The 12,461-nt window shown below is 51.0% G+C and overlaps 1 protein-coding gene across 6 annotated transcripts in view; it reads right to left on the bottom strand.

The window, feature by feature from the left end:
• Positions 1 to 2,561: 2,561 nt before the first annotated feature.
• The window catches only part of ACACB (acetyl-CoA carboxylase beta), a 159,959-nt gene continuing 150,059 nt past the window's right edge, over positions 2,562 to 12,461 (bottom strand). Inside the window, exons 47-53 of one of the 6 annotated variants that reach the window (XR_001828959.2) lie at positions 11,734 to 11,869; positions 10,187 to 10,364; positions 8,456 to 8,568; positions 6,373 to 6,527; positions 5,496 to 5,683; positions 5,253 to 5,389; positions 2,562 to 4,531 (exon numbers count right to left, since the gene is read on the bottom strand). Coding sequence is in view for 5 of the 6 variants with exons in the window: in XM_017541459.2 (XP_017396948.1) it covers positions 4,405 to 4,531; positions 5,253 to 5,389; positions 5,496 to 5,666; positions 6,373 to 6,527; positions 8,456 to 8,568; positions 10,187 to 10,364; positions 11,734 to 11,869 (1,017 nt within the window). In the remaining variant the exon portion in view is untranslated. Of the gene's footprint in view, positions 4,532 to 5,252; positions 5,390 to 5,495; positions 5,684 to 6,372; positions 6,528 to 8,455; positions 8,569 to 10,186; positions 10,365 to 11,733; positions 11,902 to 12,461 lie in introns of those variants that run through there. The other 5 variants (XM_017541459.2, XM_017541474.2, XM_017541495.2 and 2 more) reach the window with 5 other exon arrangements.

The raw sequence follows: 12,461 nt of genomic DNA, 5'->3' as shown, positions 1-12,461 counted from the left end.
TGAAATATTTTGACTAATTGGCATTTGGAAATTTTTGTAATAAAATGTTAGGAAAAAAAAGACCCTGAGAAAAAAGGCCAATGATTTTTGGAAGAGAGGAAGACAAAATAATGAGATAATAAATAAAATAATAAATTGGGGAAGGCCAAAGAAAGGAGTAGAAATGGGGATAACCCAGCCCACATTTACATTTGTGATGCGGAGGAGCACACTGCACATGCGGAAATGTGAGGTTCCTCTGAGTGGTTTAGGGCTACAGAATCTGCCAATCAGGAAAGAGGGCAGCCTGTGCCCAGTGCGGGCTCTGGCATGAAGAGCGAGGTTTTTGTCAAGGATCTGAATGATGGCATTGGCTGAATTAGCCAGGAAGGCAGGGAGGCAGGAGGAGTGGAGCTTGGTCTACAAGATTCTCCCACATTTTGGGATCTAGCCCTTGCAAAGGTTCAGGACTTATAGAAAGACATTAAGCCCAGGGGGATTGGGTCTGAGCCAGCCTGGGTCCCTGGCCTGGCCCCTCCTCTTACCAGCTATGTGCACATGGAGAAGACAGCTCATTTCTGAGCCTGGGTTTTCTTGTGTATAAAAATGAGGATAGTGGCCAGGTATAGTGGCTTACACCTTTAAATCTAGAAGTCTAGGATGCTGAGGTAGGAGGGTCACTCAAGGCCAGGAGTTTGAGACCAGCCTGGATGACATAGCTAGATCCTGTCTCTAAAAAACTAAAAAACTTAGCTGGGCATGGCAGTGCATGCCTGTAGTCCCAGCTACTTGGGAGGCTGAGGTGGGAGGATCATTTGTGCCCAGCAGGCTGAGGCTGCAGTGAGCTGAAATCATGTCACTGGACTCCAGCCTGGGCAACAGAGCAAGACCCTGTCTCTTATTTAAAAAATGAGGATAGAATGTATGTAGCAGCCACCTCCAAGGGTCACATGAGGATTGTGTGGAAGGACGCTAGAGCCTGGCATGTGACCAGTGGCCATTGTGAGTGTTCAGCTAGCGCCCAACCTGCCCAAGAAGACCTCTGTCCACACTCAGTGGTCTGATCCTTTCTGTCTTTCCTCCAAGGGAGAAAAGGCGGCCTTGTCAGAGAAAGCGCTTTCAGCTGATGTCCAGAGTCAACTCCAGCATCATTAGCAGCAGATGGTAACTTGTATCCAGGTTTGAAATCCAGAGGAAAACAAACAATCAACCCGTAGTCTTCAGGATGCAAAGCAAATCAGAGCTTCCTCCTCCCCATCCCAGAGGGCTGCATTTCAGCTTGTTATCAATTCCTCGCATCCTTTCCTGAAGGGTCTGCTGATGCAGACCACCATTAGGTGCTGCTGTGGATGGAAATTAACTGCTGTCTTCTAGGCTAACTGGGCCATCTCTGCGGCTAAGGATAGAGCTCCAACTCAAACTAGTGCAAGCATTAAAAAAACAAACCATGGATAGGTTCCTGGGACCGGGCTACTGATTTCAGGCAGGGCTTGATCCAGGCATCCAAATACCAACAACAGGACTGGGTTTTCCCCTCTCTCTGGGCTTGGCTTCCCCCTGCATTGGTGGGTTCTCTCCAAATCAGCACTGTCAGACATCCCTAAAGAATTCTGATTGGCTCTACTGGGGATACATGCCCATACCTGCATCACCACCATCAGGGGGAATGGAGGACTCTGATTGGCCCAGCCCTGGTAAGGGGGAAATGCCTGGAAAAGACATCAGGTAGAATAAAAGTAACAGTTGTTGTTATGTGTTTTGGAGACAAAATTGAATAGTCCCTGTGTGCTGAGAAGCCATGGTGGGTGGTGGGTGGGGGGTTCTTCTGCAGTTTGGGTCCATGTACAACCAACTCCTAAGCATGGCTTAAGCCTGCCCACCAAGGACCTAGGTCATAAAAGGAAAAAGCTGGGTTTTAGAGCCAAACAGACTTGATTCAGCCCCGGTTCTATCCCTGTGTAACCATGAACAAACGCCTTCATCTCTCGGCGCCTCGGCTTCCTCATCTGCACAACGGGGTGGGTCAAGGTGGTGGAAAGGAATGTACCTGGCATGCGAAGTATCTGGGCCAATCCCCCCACCCCCTTCTTCCAGAGAAGTTCCATTTTTGCCTGTGGTATAGACTAGGCTTGCATATAATCTTTTTTTAAATTCCCTCATCCAGGACGTTTGGGGGAAAAAAATCTTTTCCTTGCAATACCAGGCCAGGACAGTTTTTTTTTATTATTATACTCTAAGTTCTGGGGTACACGTGCAGAATGTGCAGGTTTGTTACATAGGTATCCACGTGCCATGGTGGTTTGCTGCATCCATCCCCCATCATCTACATTAGGTATTTCTCCTAAGCTTGCATAGAATTTTCTAAAACATTTTCCCCCAGTGCTTTCAAAAAGGGATGATTTTGTCCAGCTCAGTCCAGCCTCCAGCCCCTTTCACTGCATCCCCATCTGCCCCTGTGATGGGAACGTAGTCAGGGTCTCAGCTGTGGTGGCGGGAATGGAGGGTGCCAAGGTGAACACCTACCCTTGCCCCGGGGGCAATCTGCCTTCTCCAGTTCAGAGTGTAAAGTCAAGGCCAAAGTGTTTCCTTCAAAAAATAGTTTATTCTGCACATTTCCTGGTGGGCTCTCTGCCCAGTTCCAAGGTAGCAGCGACCCATAACTTGTCTTTCTCTCCAAAACCAAGAGGGCCTTTCCAAGAGAAAAACCTTCAGTTCCCAAAGCAGCATTGATTCCTCCCCTCAACCCTACAGCAGACCTCAGGATGGAATAATGAATAATGCACCTTCTCCCACCCCTCACTGCCCGCCCACCTTCATTTGCCAGGGTTGTCATTGGCTAATGGTCAGATTCTGTCTTTTTAAACTTGGATGCCCCCAAGCATCCCAGCTTTTGGAGGCTTCCCTGGGCGACCTTGTGGGCTTCCACATTGACCAGCCATGACATTCAGCACCCTCGGACAAACCACCCACCACGGCAGTGGGTTGTGGCCAACTCCCCCCACCCCCGGCTCCACCCCTATGGGGGAAACCAGAGGAGCGCAGGGCCCTAGACTGTGGCGCCTGCAGAGCCAGGAGCTGCTGGATGCGTTCCCATGACCGCAAATCGGCATGGTCACCACAATCTGGTCCTTGGTCACTGACAGCTCTGCTCCTCAGGGTCAGATCCCACCATCTGTGTTCATCAAGCCAGCAGGCAAGGGAACAACAGTGACTCCAGTGGCCCTCCAAGGGAGCAGTGGTGACCATCACAGAGGTGACACTAGTGAGTAAGCTGGGCTATGAGCGTGGTGAGGTGTTCCCCTCCGCCTCTGTGCTCCCCACTTGGGCAGGAGGAGGGTGCATGCACAGGCTGGGGACCAGTCCTGCAGGGGGAAGGGGAGTCCTCATTTTCCTTGGAGGGAGGCAGGCAGAGGACCTCGAGCTACGTGAGAGCATCCTCCAGACGTCCTGAAACCTTCAGCAGGCACTTCCATTCATTTTGCTTTCCTCTCTCAAAAAGAGAATCCTGCCAACCCGCGCTAAACATGGCCTACCAGGGAGACACTCCTGGTGATTCACTAGGGCCATGTGGGGAACAAAATACCATTTCATTCTCTCAACAAAAACTCATCTGGCTGAGGATGGTGGCTCATGCCTGTAATCCCAGCACTTTGTGATTACACTGCCAAGGTTTGGGCAGATTACTTGAGGTCAGGAGTTCGAGATCAGCCTGACCAACATGGTGAAACCCTGTCTTTACTAAAAATACAAAAATTAGTCAGGTGTGGTGGTGGGTACCTGTAATCCCAGCTACTTGGGAGGCTGAGACAGGAGAACCACTTGACCCTGGAAAACGGAGGTCACAGTGAGATTGCACCACTGCACTCCAGCCTGAGACTGTCTTAAAAAAAATTATACATACGTTTTCCTGGGTGACTAGACGGTATCCAAAGAAACATCATTACAAAAATAGGTTTTCTCTAGTCCTGTCTCTCTCTACATGTTTTTCCCTGGCTCATTTATTTGGCTGAAATATATAAGATGCTTATATCTAGTGCTGGTCTCAGAGTAAAAAAATAAAAGATTTAATGATGTGATATCAAATGAGCCCAAAGAATGCCTGGATCCCACGTGTCAGGCACTGTTTCGTAGAAGGAAACAGGGATGTCTTAGCTGGATTTGATTTAGTGATGCAACAAAAATGCCGTCTTCAGAGACAAAACAGTATAAACTTCCCAGCTATGGAAAGGAGGCTGTTTCTGTTTGGAAGAGGCTCTCCTGGGCCTTTCATTGAGATGGGTGTCAGCTCGGAACCAGCAGCCCTGTAGAAGCGCCAGGATTTTCTTTTTTAAAAAGCAAGCCTTCAAGGTCCTGCTGAGGTTGTACGGGCGGTGGGTCTGGGTGGTTTCTCTTGCGTGGTCCCGGGAGTGGCTGGGCGGGCCGGGGTCAGGTGGAGGCCGGGCTGTCCATGGTAGACAGCAAGTGAACCACCTGCGCCCGCTCGGCTGGGCTGATGTGGTGGCTCAGGTATATCACACAGTCCGCGGCCACCTCGGGGTTCTCTTCAACCAGGCTGCAGGGGAGGTGAAAGGGGAGCTGGGGTCACTCTTGCCACTTTGTTCAGTGGCCCCTAGGGTGGCACAGTCCTTGTGTGGGGCCACATCCCAGAACCCAGAGCTCCCGATTCCCTTCCTGCCATGGTCCCGTGCAGCAGGGGGGCTGAGATCTCAAGATCAGAATGCCCTGAGGCACCACCGTCCCTACTGTCCCTCCTGCTGTGTGACGTGACCTGAGTCATGACACTGCCCTGAGTCTCAGCTTCCTCCACCCTGTGTTCAACTCCCTCTTTCACAGGGGGACGCCATGGTAATAGGGGGAGGGGACCCTCTGGAAAGGCCGACACTGGCGTGGAAGCCAGCAGCCTGAAGGCTAGCGGTTCCAAATGTGGATTCTGTGACCAACCCTGCTTCAGCTGTGACTTTGGACAAGTCCATATTCCAGCAAAGGTCGTAGGTTGGAAGTGTCTCACACCTCCTTCATAGCACCCCTGGGCTCTCTGCCCCACCCCGACCACCGTGCCAGGAGACCGGGCACTGGGGAGTGTGGTCTCTTTGTTGGGTGGCGGGGCATCCAATCCCAGAATGTGGCCTTCAGTGCACAATCCAGGCCCCGAGGCCCTGGGACTGCACAGCGTGGTGGGTTAAAGTGGCTGCCGAGGAGTCGGGCAGCTGGGGGTCAATCCTGCCGTGGGTCCTTGCCAAGGAGGCTGGGAAGCAGGGGCGGTGGCTACTCACTCTCGGATGGTCTTGAGGACAGAGTCGCGCTTCAGATAGGTGATGTTCTCGCGGATGGTGGAGCGCAGGCCGTCCCCCGCCTGCCAGTGCTGTTCCAGCCACTGTACAACCGCCTGGTTGTTGTCCCACAGGTAGGCCTGGGGAGGGGCAGAGGATGCCTCAGAGAGGGACCCTGCTGTGGGCCGGCTGCCTCATCCCCAGCACCCCCTGTGCCCACCAGCCTCGTTCTCACCCCAGGCCCACCTTGACAGCCCCCTCCGTCTCCACGAACCAGCGGCGTAGCATGGACTGGATGTGCACGTGACTCAGCTCCCCGCTGGCCCGCAGGATCTCCTGCTTGACCTGGTCCTCCAGGAGGAGGCGGCGCAGGCGCCAGTACAGGAAGGTGCGCGAGGTCTTCCACTCCAGGATGTCCTGCAGATGAGCCAGGCCTGAGTCCCCGGAAAGGGAAGGGGGAGACAGGACGCTGGCTCGGACCACACCCATGGCAGTGGCTGCCTGGGGCTGGGCCCAGGCTCTGAGACCATTTCCATTTTACAGGCAAGGAAGCTGAGGCACAGGCAGGGGAAGGATACCTGCTCAGAGCCAGGACACCACCAGGACTCCGGACTGGCCATAGGTGAAAAAATATTCCCCATACAAACCCGGCACCCACCTCTACCTCAACCAACAAAAATATAGGCTCGTGTGAGGCTTGAGCCAGCTGTGAGGGAGAACCTGCAGCAAGAGAACCAAAGAGCCCTGGACATGGTAGGAGGTGACGGTGGATGTCCTTGCAATGGTGCGGGGTGGGGTGAATGCTGGACAGGAGCAATGGTTTCTATCCTGGTCCAGCTCCACACTGACCAAGCCATCAGACTAGTGGTCCCGGAACTTTGCTGCTTATGAGAATCTCTTGGGGATTAAAAAAAACATGACTGCTGACTCCCATCCAGGTGTTTGGATTTCACTGGTTTGCAGTGCCACCTGGGCATCGGGATTATTGTAAAGCTCCCAGGTGACTCCCACATGCAGCACTGGACCCATCCCAAACCCCCTCCCCAAGCCCCAAAACCCCAAGCCTGGTTTTTGGAAACCAAGGTGGGCTCTTTGCACCCCACACGGCAGCCGTGGCTCTCACAGACGTGACGCCCTTCTCCAGCATCCGGCCGGGCGTGTCGTGGAGGTCGGCAAACTGCACCGCCACCTGGTGGTAGATGGGGAGCAGCAGGTCCTCGCGGGCCTTCAGCCGGCCCTCCAGGTCCTTGCGGTCCTTGTCGGAGAGATTGGGTTCCCCTGCAGGTGAGCAGAAAGGCCAGTCAAGCCATGGAAGGGGTCCACATATGGTGGGGTGGAGATTTTTTTTTTAAGGGTGCACAAATCAGGGTTTGTGCCTGATTTGTGCCCCTTAAACCTCTACCTCCTGGTTTCAAATGATTCTCCTGCCTCAGCCTCCCAAGTAGCTGAGATTACACTCTCAGCTACTTGGACAGGACAGGCCTTGCCCCATCAGAGGTCTGAGCTTTAACTCTGATATTACCCTTGCTGCTACACAGGCTACCCTCAGCCCACTAGGTCCCCCAGAGTCCACTGGCCTCCCCCCCACCACAGGCCCATCTTGACGGCCCCCTTTATCTGAAGTCAAATAGCTAGTGCAGTCTTAGAATTGCACTCACAATTGCAAGACAGCATTCAACATGCAACTCTACATTTTCCCTTTCCATCAGACCCATTGTGCTTATCGGTTACTAGTTTTAGTACATACTGTAAAATATGACAAGGGAATATTATAAGCAACTCTATGCCACATTTACAAGATGAAATAGACAAATTCCTTGAAACACACAAACCACCAAAGCTCACCTAGGAGGAAACAGACACACAAATAGTCCTATATATAGCAAAGAAGTTGAATTTATAGGTAAAAACCTCTATCAATAACTTAAAGAAATAATGCCAATTCTGTACAAACTCAGAAAATAGGAGAGAACACTTCAACTCATTCTATGAGATCAGCATTACCCTGATACCAACCAAAGAAATTATATGCACATACTGTAATAAATCTTGTGAATAGCACAGTTATAAAGACACTGACACTTAAAATGGATATTTAAAGAGAATTACATCTTGTGGCCAGATGCAGTGGCTCACGCCTGTAATCTCAGCACTTTGGGAGGCTGAGGCAGGCAGATCACTTGAGGCCAGGAGTTCAAGAGCAGCCTGGCCAACATGGTGAAACCTCGTCTCTACTAAAAACACAAAAATTAGCTGGGTGTGGTGGCGCACACCTGTAATTCCAGCTACGTGAGAGGCTGAGGCATGAGAATTGCTTGAATCGTGAGGCAGAAGGTGCAGTCAGCTGAGATTGCACCATTGCACTCCAGCCTGGGTGACAGAGCAAGACTCTTTCTCAAAAATAAACAAATAAATAAATAAATAAAGATAATTACATCTAAAGATGACAAGTGAAACAAAGCTACCATTCAAACAAAATTAGTAAAATAGCTTGTCTAATTGGAAATTTTAAAGGAACATTTTCCCTTTAAAAATTCTGATATTCCTCATCAACCCCAAATACTTTAATTGTTATCTTTTGTGTATGCTGAGAAATAAATTCATGATGGCATTTTATATATAGATAGATATATATATATACACACACACACATATATATATATACACACACACACACATATACATACACACATATATATTAATACATACACACATATATTTTAATGCTAAAAAGGTGGATTGATTTAGGAATGTGAACGTCCTCCAGTCACAGTGGTTCACGCCTGTAATCCCAGCACTTTGGGAGGCCAAGGCAGACGGATCGCTTGAGCCCAGGAGTTTGAGACCAGCCTGGGCAACATGGCAAAACCCCGTATCTACAAAATACAAAAATTAGCTGGGCATGGCAGTACGCACCTGTAGTCCCAGCTACCTGGGCTGAGATGGGAGGATGGCTTGAGCCCAGAATGTGGAGGTTATGGTGAGCTGAGACTGCACTGTGCACTCCAGCCTGGGCGATAGAGCCAGACCTTGTCTCAAAACAAAACAACAAAGACAAATGTGAATATCTTTAAAAATCTCTGAGTTATTATAGATGTGTTTTGGTAGCTCTTCATTTTATTTTTAACATCCTAGAAACCCCCAGCAATGGAGCCGGCTGGGCCTCTCTTGACCTCTGAGAGGTGAAGCCTTTGGGACCCCCTTACCTAGCTGTTCCACGAGCTTCTTGTAAGCTGGATCGATCCTTCTCATCGACTTTATCAGATCTTTCTTTCGGAATTTAATCTCCACTGTCCCCTCTGGCTCCAGAACACCACCCCTTAAAAGAGAAAAGGCAAGGATGGGGGTGTATGAGACATTGCCCAGCAAGCAACAGCTCTTTCACCCCTACACATGCTGTGTTGCCCTTGGGTGAGTCACTTTCCCTCTCTGGGCTTCTGTATCTTTCCCCACAGATGGAAAGACTAAGCCAACTGTTTAAAATAACGCTTTCCGAACTTTGGAGGGCCCTTTCAGGTCCAAGTGTGTATGGCTTTTTCCATGACAGCATGACCCCCCTGCTCTCCAGCCACCGTCCTCTCTAACTTTGCTACTTTCTGCTCTCCTAGAGGCGGCACACTGTTTCTGATTGCTTTAAATCTCACAGCAGCACCTTAAGAACCCAGCATGGTCTTGTGTGAGCTGTCCCCCCATTTCCAACATTTTCTTGCTTTTTTTTTTTTTTTTTTTTTTGAGACAGGATCTCACTCTGTCACCCAGTTTGGAGTACAGTGGCACTATCTTGGTTCACTGCAATCCCTGCCTCCTGGGTTCAAGTGATTCTCCTGCCTCAGCCTCCCGAATAGCTGGGATTACAGGCACGTACCACCATGACCAGCTGATTTGAGTATTTTTAGTAGAGATAGGGTTTCATCATGTTGGCCATGCTGGTCTTGGACTCCTGGCCTCAAGCGATCTGCATGCCTCAGCCTCCCAAAGTGCTGGGATTACAGGCATGAGCCACCATGCCTGGCCTCATTTCCAACATTTTCATTTACCCCTCATTCTCCCCTTGACCCCTTTTGCTTTTGACAGCTTAGAAGCCCTGAAGAATACTACCAGTAGCTCTGAGCTTCCTGATGGCCAGGATGAAAAGTTAGCAATGATTCCATTCAAGTGCTGCTCAGTATCCTGAGTCTTCCTGGAGGATGGACTTCAGCAATTCCTGACAAGGGTCTAAGTGCCCTGAATGCAGGACCGGCTTGGCCCATTTGCCACCATAACAGAATGGCTAGCATATAGTGAGGTAATCAATAGATATTCATTAGATGAAGGAATGAGGGAGTGAACACAGGAATGCCGTGCCTATATTTTGAGCAGAATGACTCTTTACATCCTGTGTAGCATGTAGTTTTCAAAGTCGTCAGTCACTGTGCTGTGAACATTACTGTCATCATCCTTTCTATAAGAATCCCTGGGATAAATTCCTCCTAAAGAAAGTCCCAAGGAGGTTTCCTCTCCCATGAAGCACTAGTATCCTCTAATGTTAAGTATTCATTGAGTCATTCGTTTAGCCAGTATTTCCTGACCACCTACCAGGAGTCAGGCACTGTGCTATACCCTGGGTTATAAAACTGAATAAAACATTTCCTATAGGAACTCATAGCTTTGGGAGAAGCTCAGGATCTGATGAGAGATAAATGACCCATCATATTTCCCTTTTCACCCTGGCTAACAGGAAGCTCAAGTGCTTTCGGTCTTTCCTTTTTATTTTTTGATTGCAAACTTCCTAGGGAAGGAAGAGTATAAACCATGAAAGAAGAGACAACATTCCTCCACCACCTACATGTTCCAGCAACAACCCCTCCATGATCCCCGGCCAGTGGCTCAAAGGTTATGGGCTCTCAAGACTGGGAGAAAAAGAAAAGGCTAAGCCAGGCTAAGGGCAACACACCCACCTGCTCTCTTTGTCTGCATACATTTCTATGCACAGCGGGTTGATAGTGGCATCTATGACCACCCAGGAGCCTCCCCGGAGCTCCGCATAGGGCGGGATATAGATCAGGATGGGCTGTTTATATTGTCTGAGGCTGTCCACGATGTAGGCTCCGAACTTCAGCACCTGGTCGTACATGTCTGAAAAGCAAAGCGGCCTCCCAGTTTGACAACTTCAGGGCCCTCACTCATCCACATGCAAAACCCACTGCCCTGGTTGTCCAGGGTGTCCTGAGAGAGTGAGCTCCACTGGGAGGCCTGGAGAGCACCGGGCTCGGGGCTGGAGCACTGATCGCTCTCTAAGTGGCCGTGTGACGTCCGACAGGCCATTCACCCAGTGTGGGCCTCAGGGCCCTCATCTGTGAAGGCACAGGGAGAAACCCAATCTCTAGGATTCTTTCCAATTGGAACCGAGATGCCTTCACCCGGGACTGTCCCCACCCTGCCCTACCATTTCCGGCAAAGAAAATCCTCCCTAACAGCAATACTGATCCTTCCCCAGTGTGCACGGGCAACATGGCCCTTATCTTCCAAGTCACGTCTCTCTAGGCCCCCAGGTGCCCTACACGAAAACAAGAATGCAATAATAACATCACTGACAATCACACTGCACACCAGCAATGAGCTCATCAGACCCTTACCTCAGCCCTCTGAGGTTGGTCCTGTTCTTAACCTCCATTTACAAAGGAGGAAAACTGAGGCTCAGTGAGGTCAGTGAGGTCACCCAGCTAACAAGGACCCACAGCAGGTCTGCCTGCCTTCCCTCCAACTCTGCCTCAACGACCCAGTCATCCAGCAGCCACTGTCTCCCAAAACATGGTTGTTGGCTTAAAAAACCCTCACACAACAGAAAGGTCACATGAGGCTCAGAGCAGCTTTCTGCAGAGGGAAGGGCGGACAAACATCCTCCTCACCTTGCCAAATGCGGGGGTGACTGCCCAGGTCATCCTGCAGCTCCTGGGGCCGCCCCTCCCTGCCCTGCACCTCAGGGCGTGACCTCTAGAAAGTCATACTTTGCCTCCAACCCTCAGTTCCTCATTGTTTTGTTTTGGTTTTTGAGACAGGACTCTCACTCTGTTGCCCAGGCTGGAGTGCAGCCTCAACCTCCGGGGCTCAAGCAATCCTCCCACCTCAGCCTCCCAAAGAGCTAGGATAACAGGCACATGCCATCACACCCAGCTAATTTTTTAAACATTTATTTTATTTTTTGTCAAGACAGGGTCTTGCTATACTGCCCAGGGTGATCTGAAACTCCTGGCCTCAAATGATCCTTCTGCCTTGGCCTCCCAAAGTGCCAAGATTGTAGGTACATGCCATTGTGCCCAGCAGTTCCCAGCTTTAAAACTGGGTGGTGGGGCACGTGAACAGTCTTCTGTCCTCGGGGTGATTGGGACACACAGCTAAGATGATGACGGGCACAGACTAGGACAGCAGTGTCACCACCCGGAGGGTGCTGTCCTGGGTGCTGACCCCAAGGCTTTGGGGTAACCACAGATAGAGAGGGGCTTACCTTTCATGCCACCAGAGAACCCCCTCCAATTGGCAAAGATCATCAGTGGCAACTTCTCCCGGTTGAAGTCCTTGATGGCCTGGGCAGTTTTGTAGGCTGAGTCTGGGAACCACACCTGTCCTGCCTGCTGAATTATCTGGAACACAGAGCTGCTGGGATCAGGTGCCCCTGCACAAGAGCAGCCTGGGACACAGGGATGGCTGCCAGAGTCTTGCCCTGGATGGTGGGAGATCTGATCTGCGCTGGCCCCAGCACCAGAGCCAGAGCCAGAAGGACAGAAGCCCCATCTCCTTGGCTTGGGACCAGGCTCGACCCTCCCATTGCAGCCCAGCAAGATTCCTGTCACCCTAATTTGCAGGCTCTGAGGGGTACGGAGCTCGTCAAGGCCATACTGAGTTGGGGGAAAGCTGGCCCTGGGACCCAGCCCTCTGACTCTTGAGCCCTTCTTAGTCTGTACCCTGGCCCAGCGCAGAAACAGCAACAGGGGCAGGGCAGGAGGTGGGAGGGGCTTCTAGGGACTTTTATCTTCTGCTGAGGAAGAAGCAAGATGGCGCAGCCCTTTATGCAACCCACAGAGAAATAGGCACTGGGTCCCCTGGGGCCAGGGACTGCACTGGGTCCCCTGCTTCTCCATCTGAGGTGGCAGGGCAGGTATGGGACCCCCACGCCCAGGACCCACTCTCAACTGTATAGCTGGCTGAACCAGCAGCCGCAGCTCCCAGCCTGCT

This window comes from Cebus imitator, unplaced genomic scaffold, assembly GCF_001604975.1.
Source record: "Cebus imitator isolate Cc_AM_T3 unplaced genomic scaffold, Cebus_imitator-1.0 Scaffold8, whole genome shotgun sequence".
In the NCBI taxonomy this organism is placed as follows: domain Eukaryota; kingdom Metazoa; phylum Chordata; class Mammalia; order Primates; family Cebidae; genus Cebus; species Cebus imitator.
This window is presented reverse-complemented; position numbering and strand designations above follow the sequence as displayed.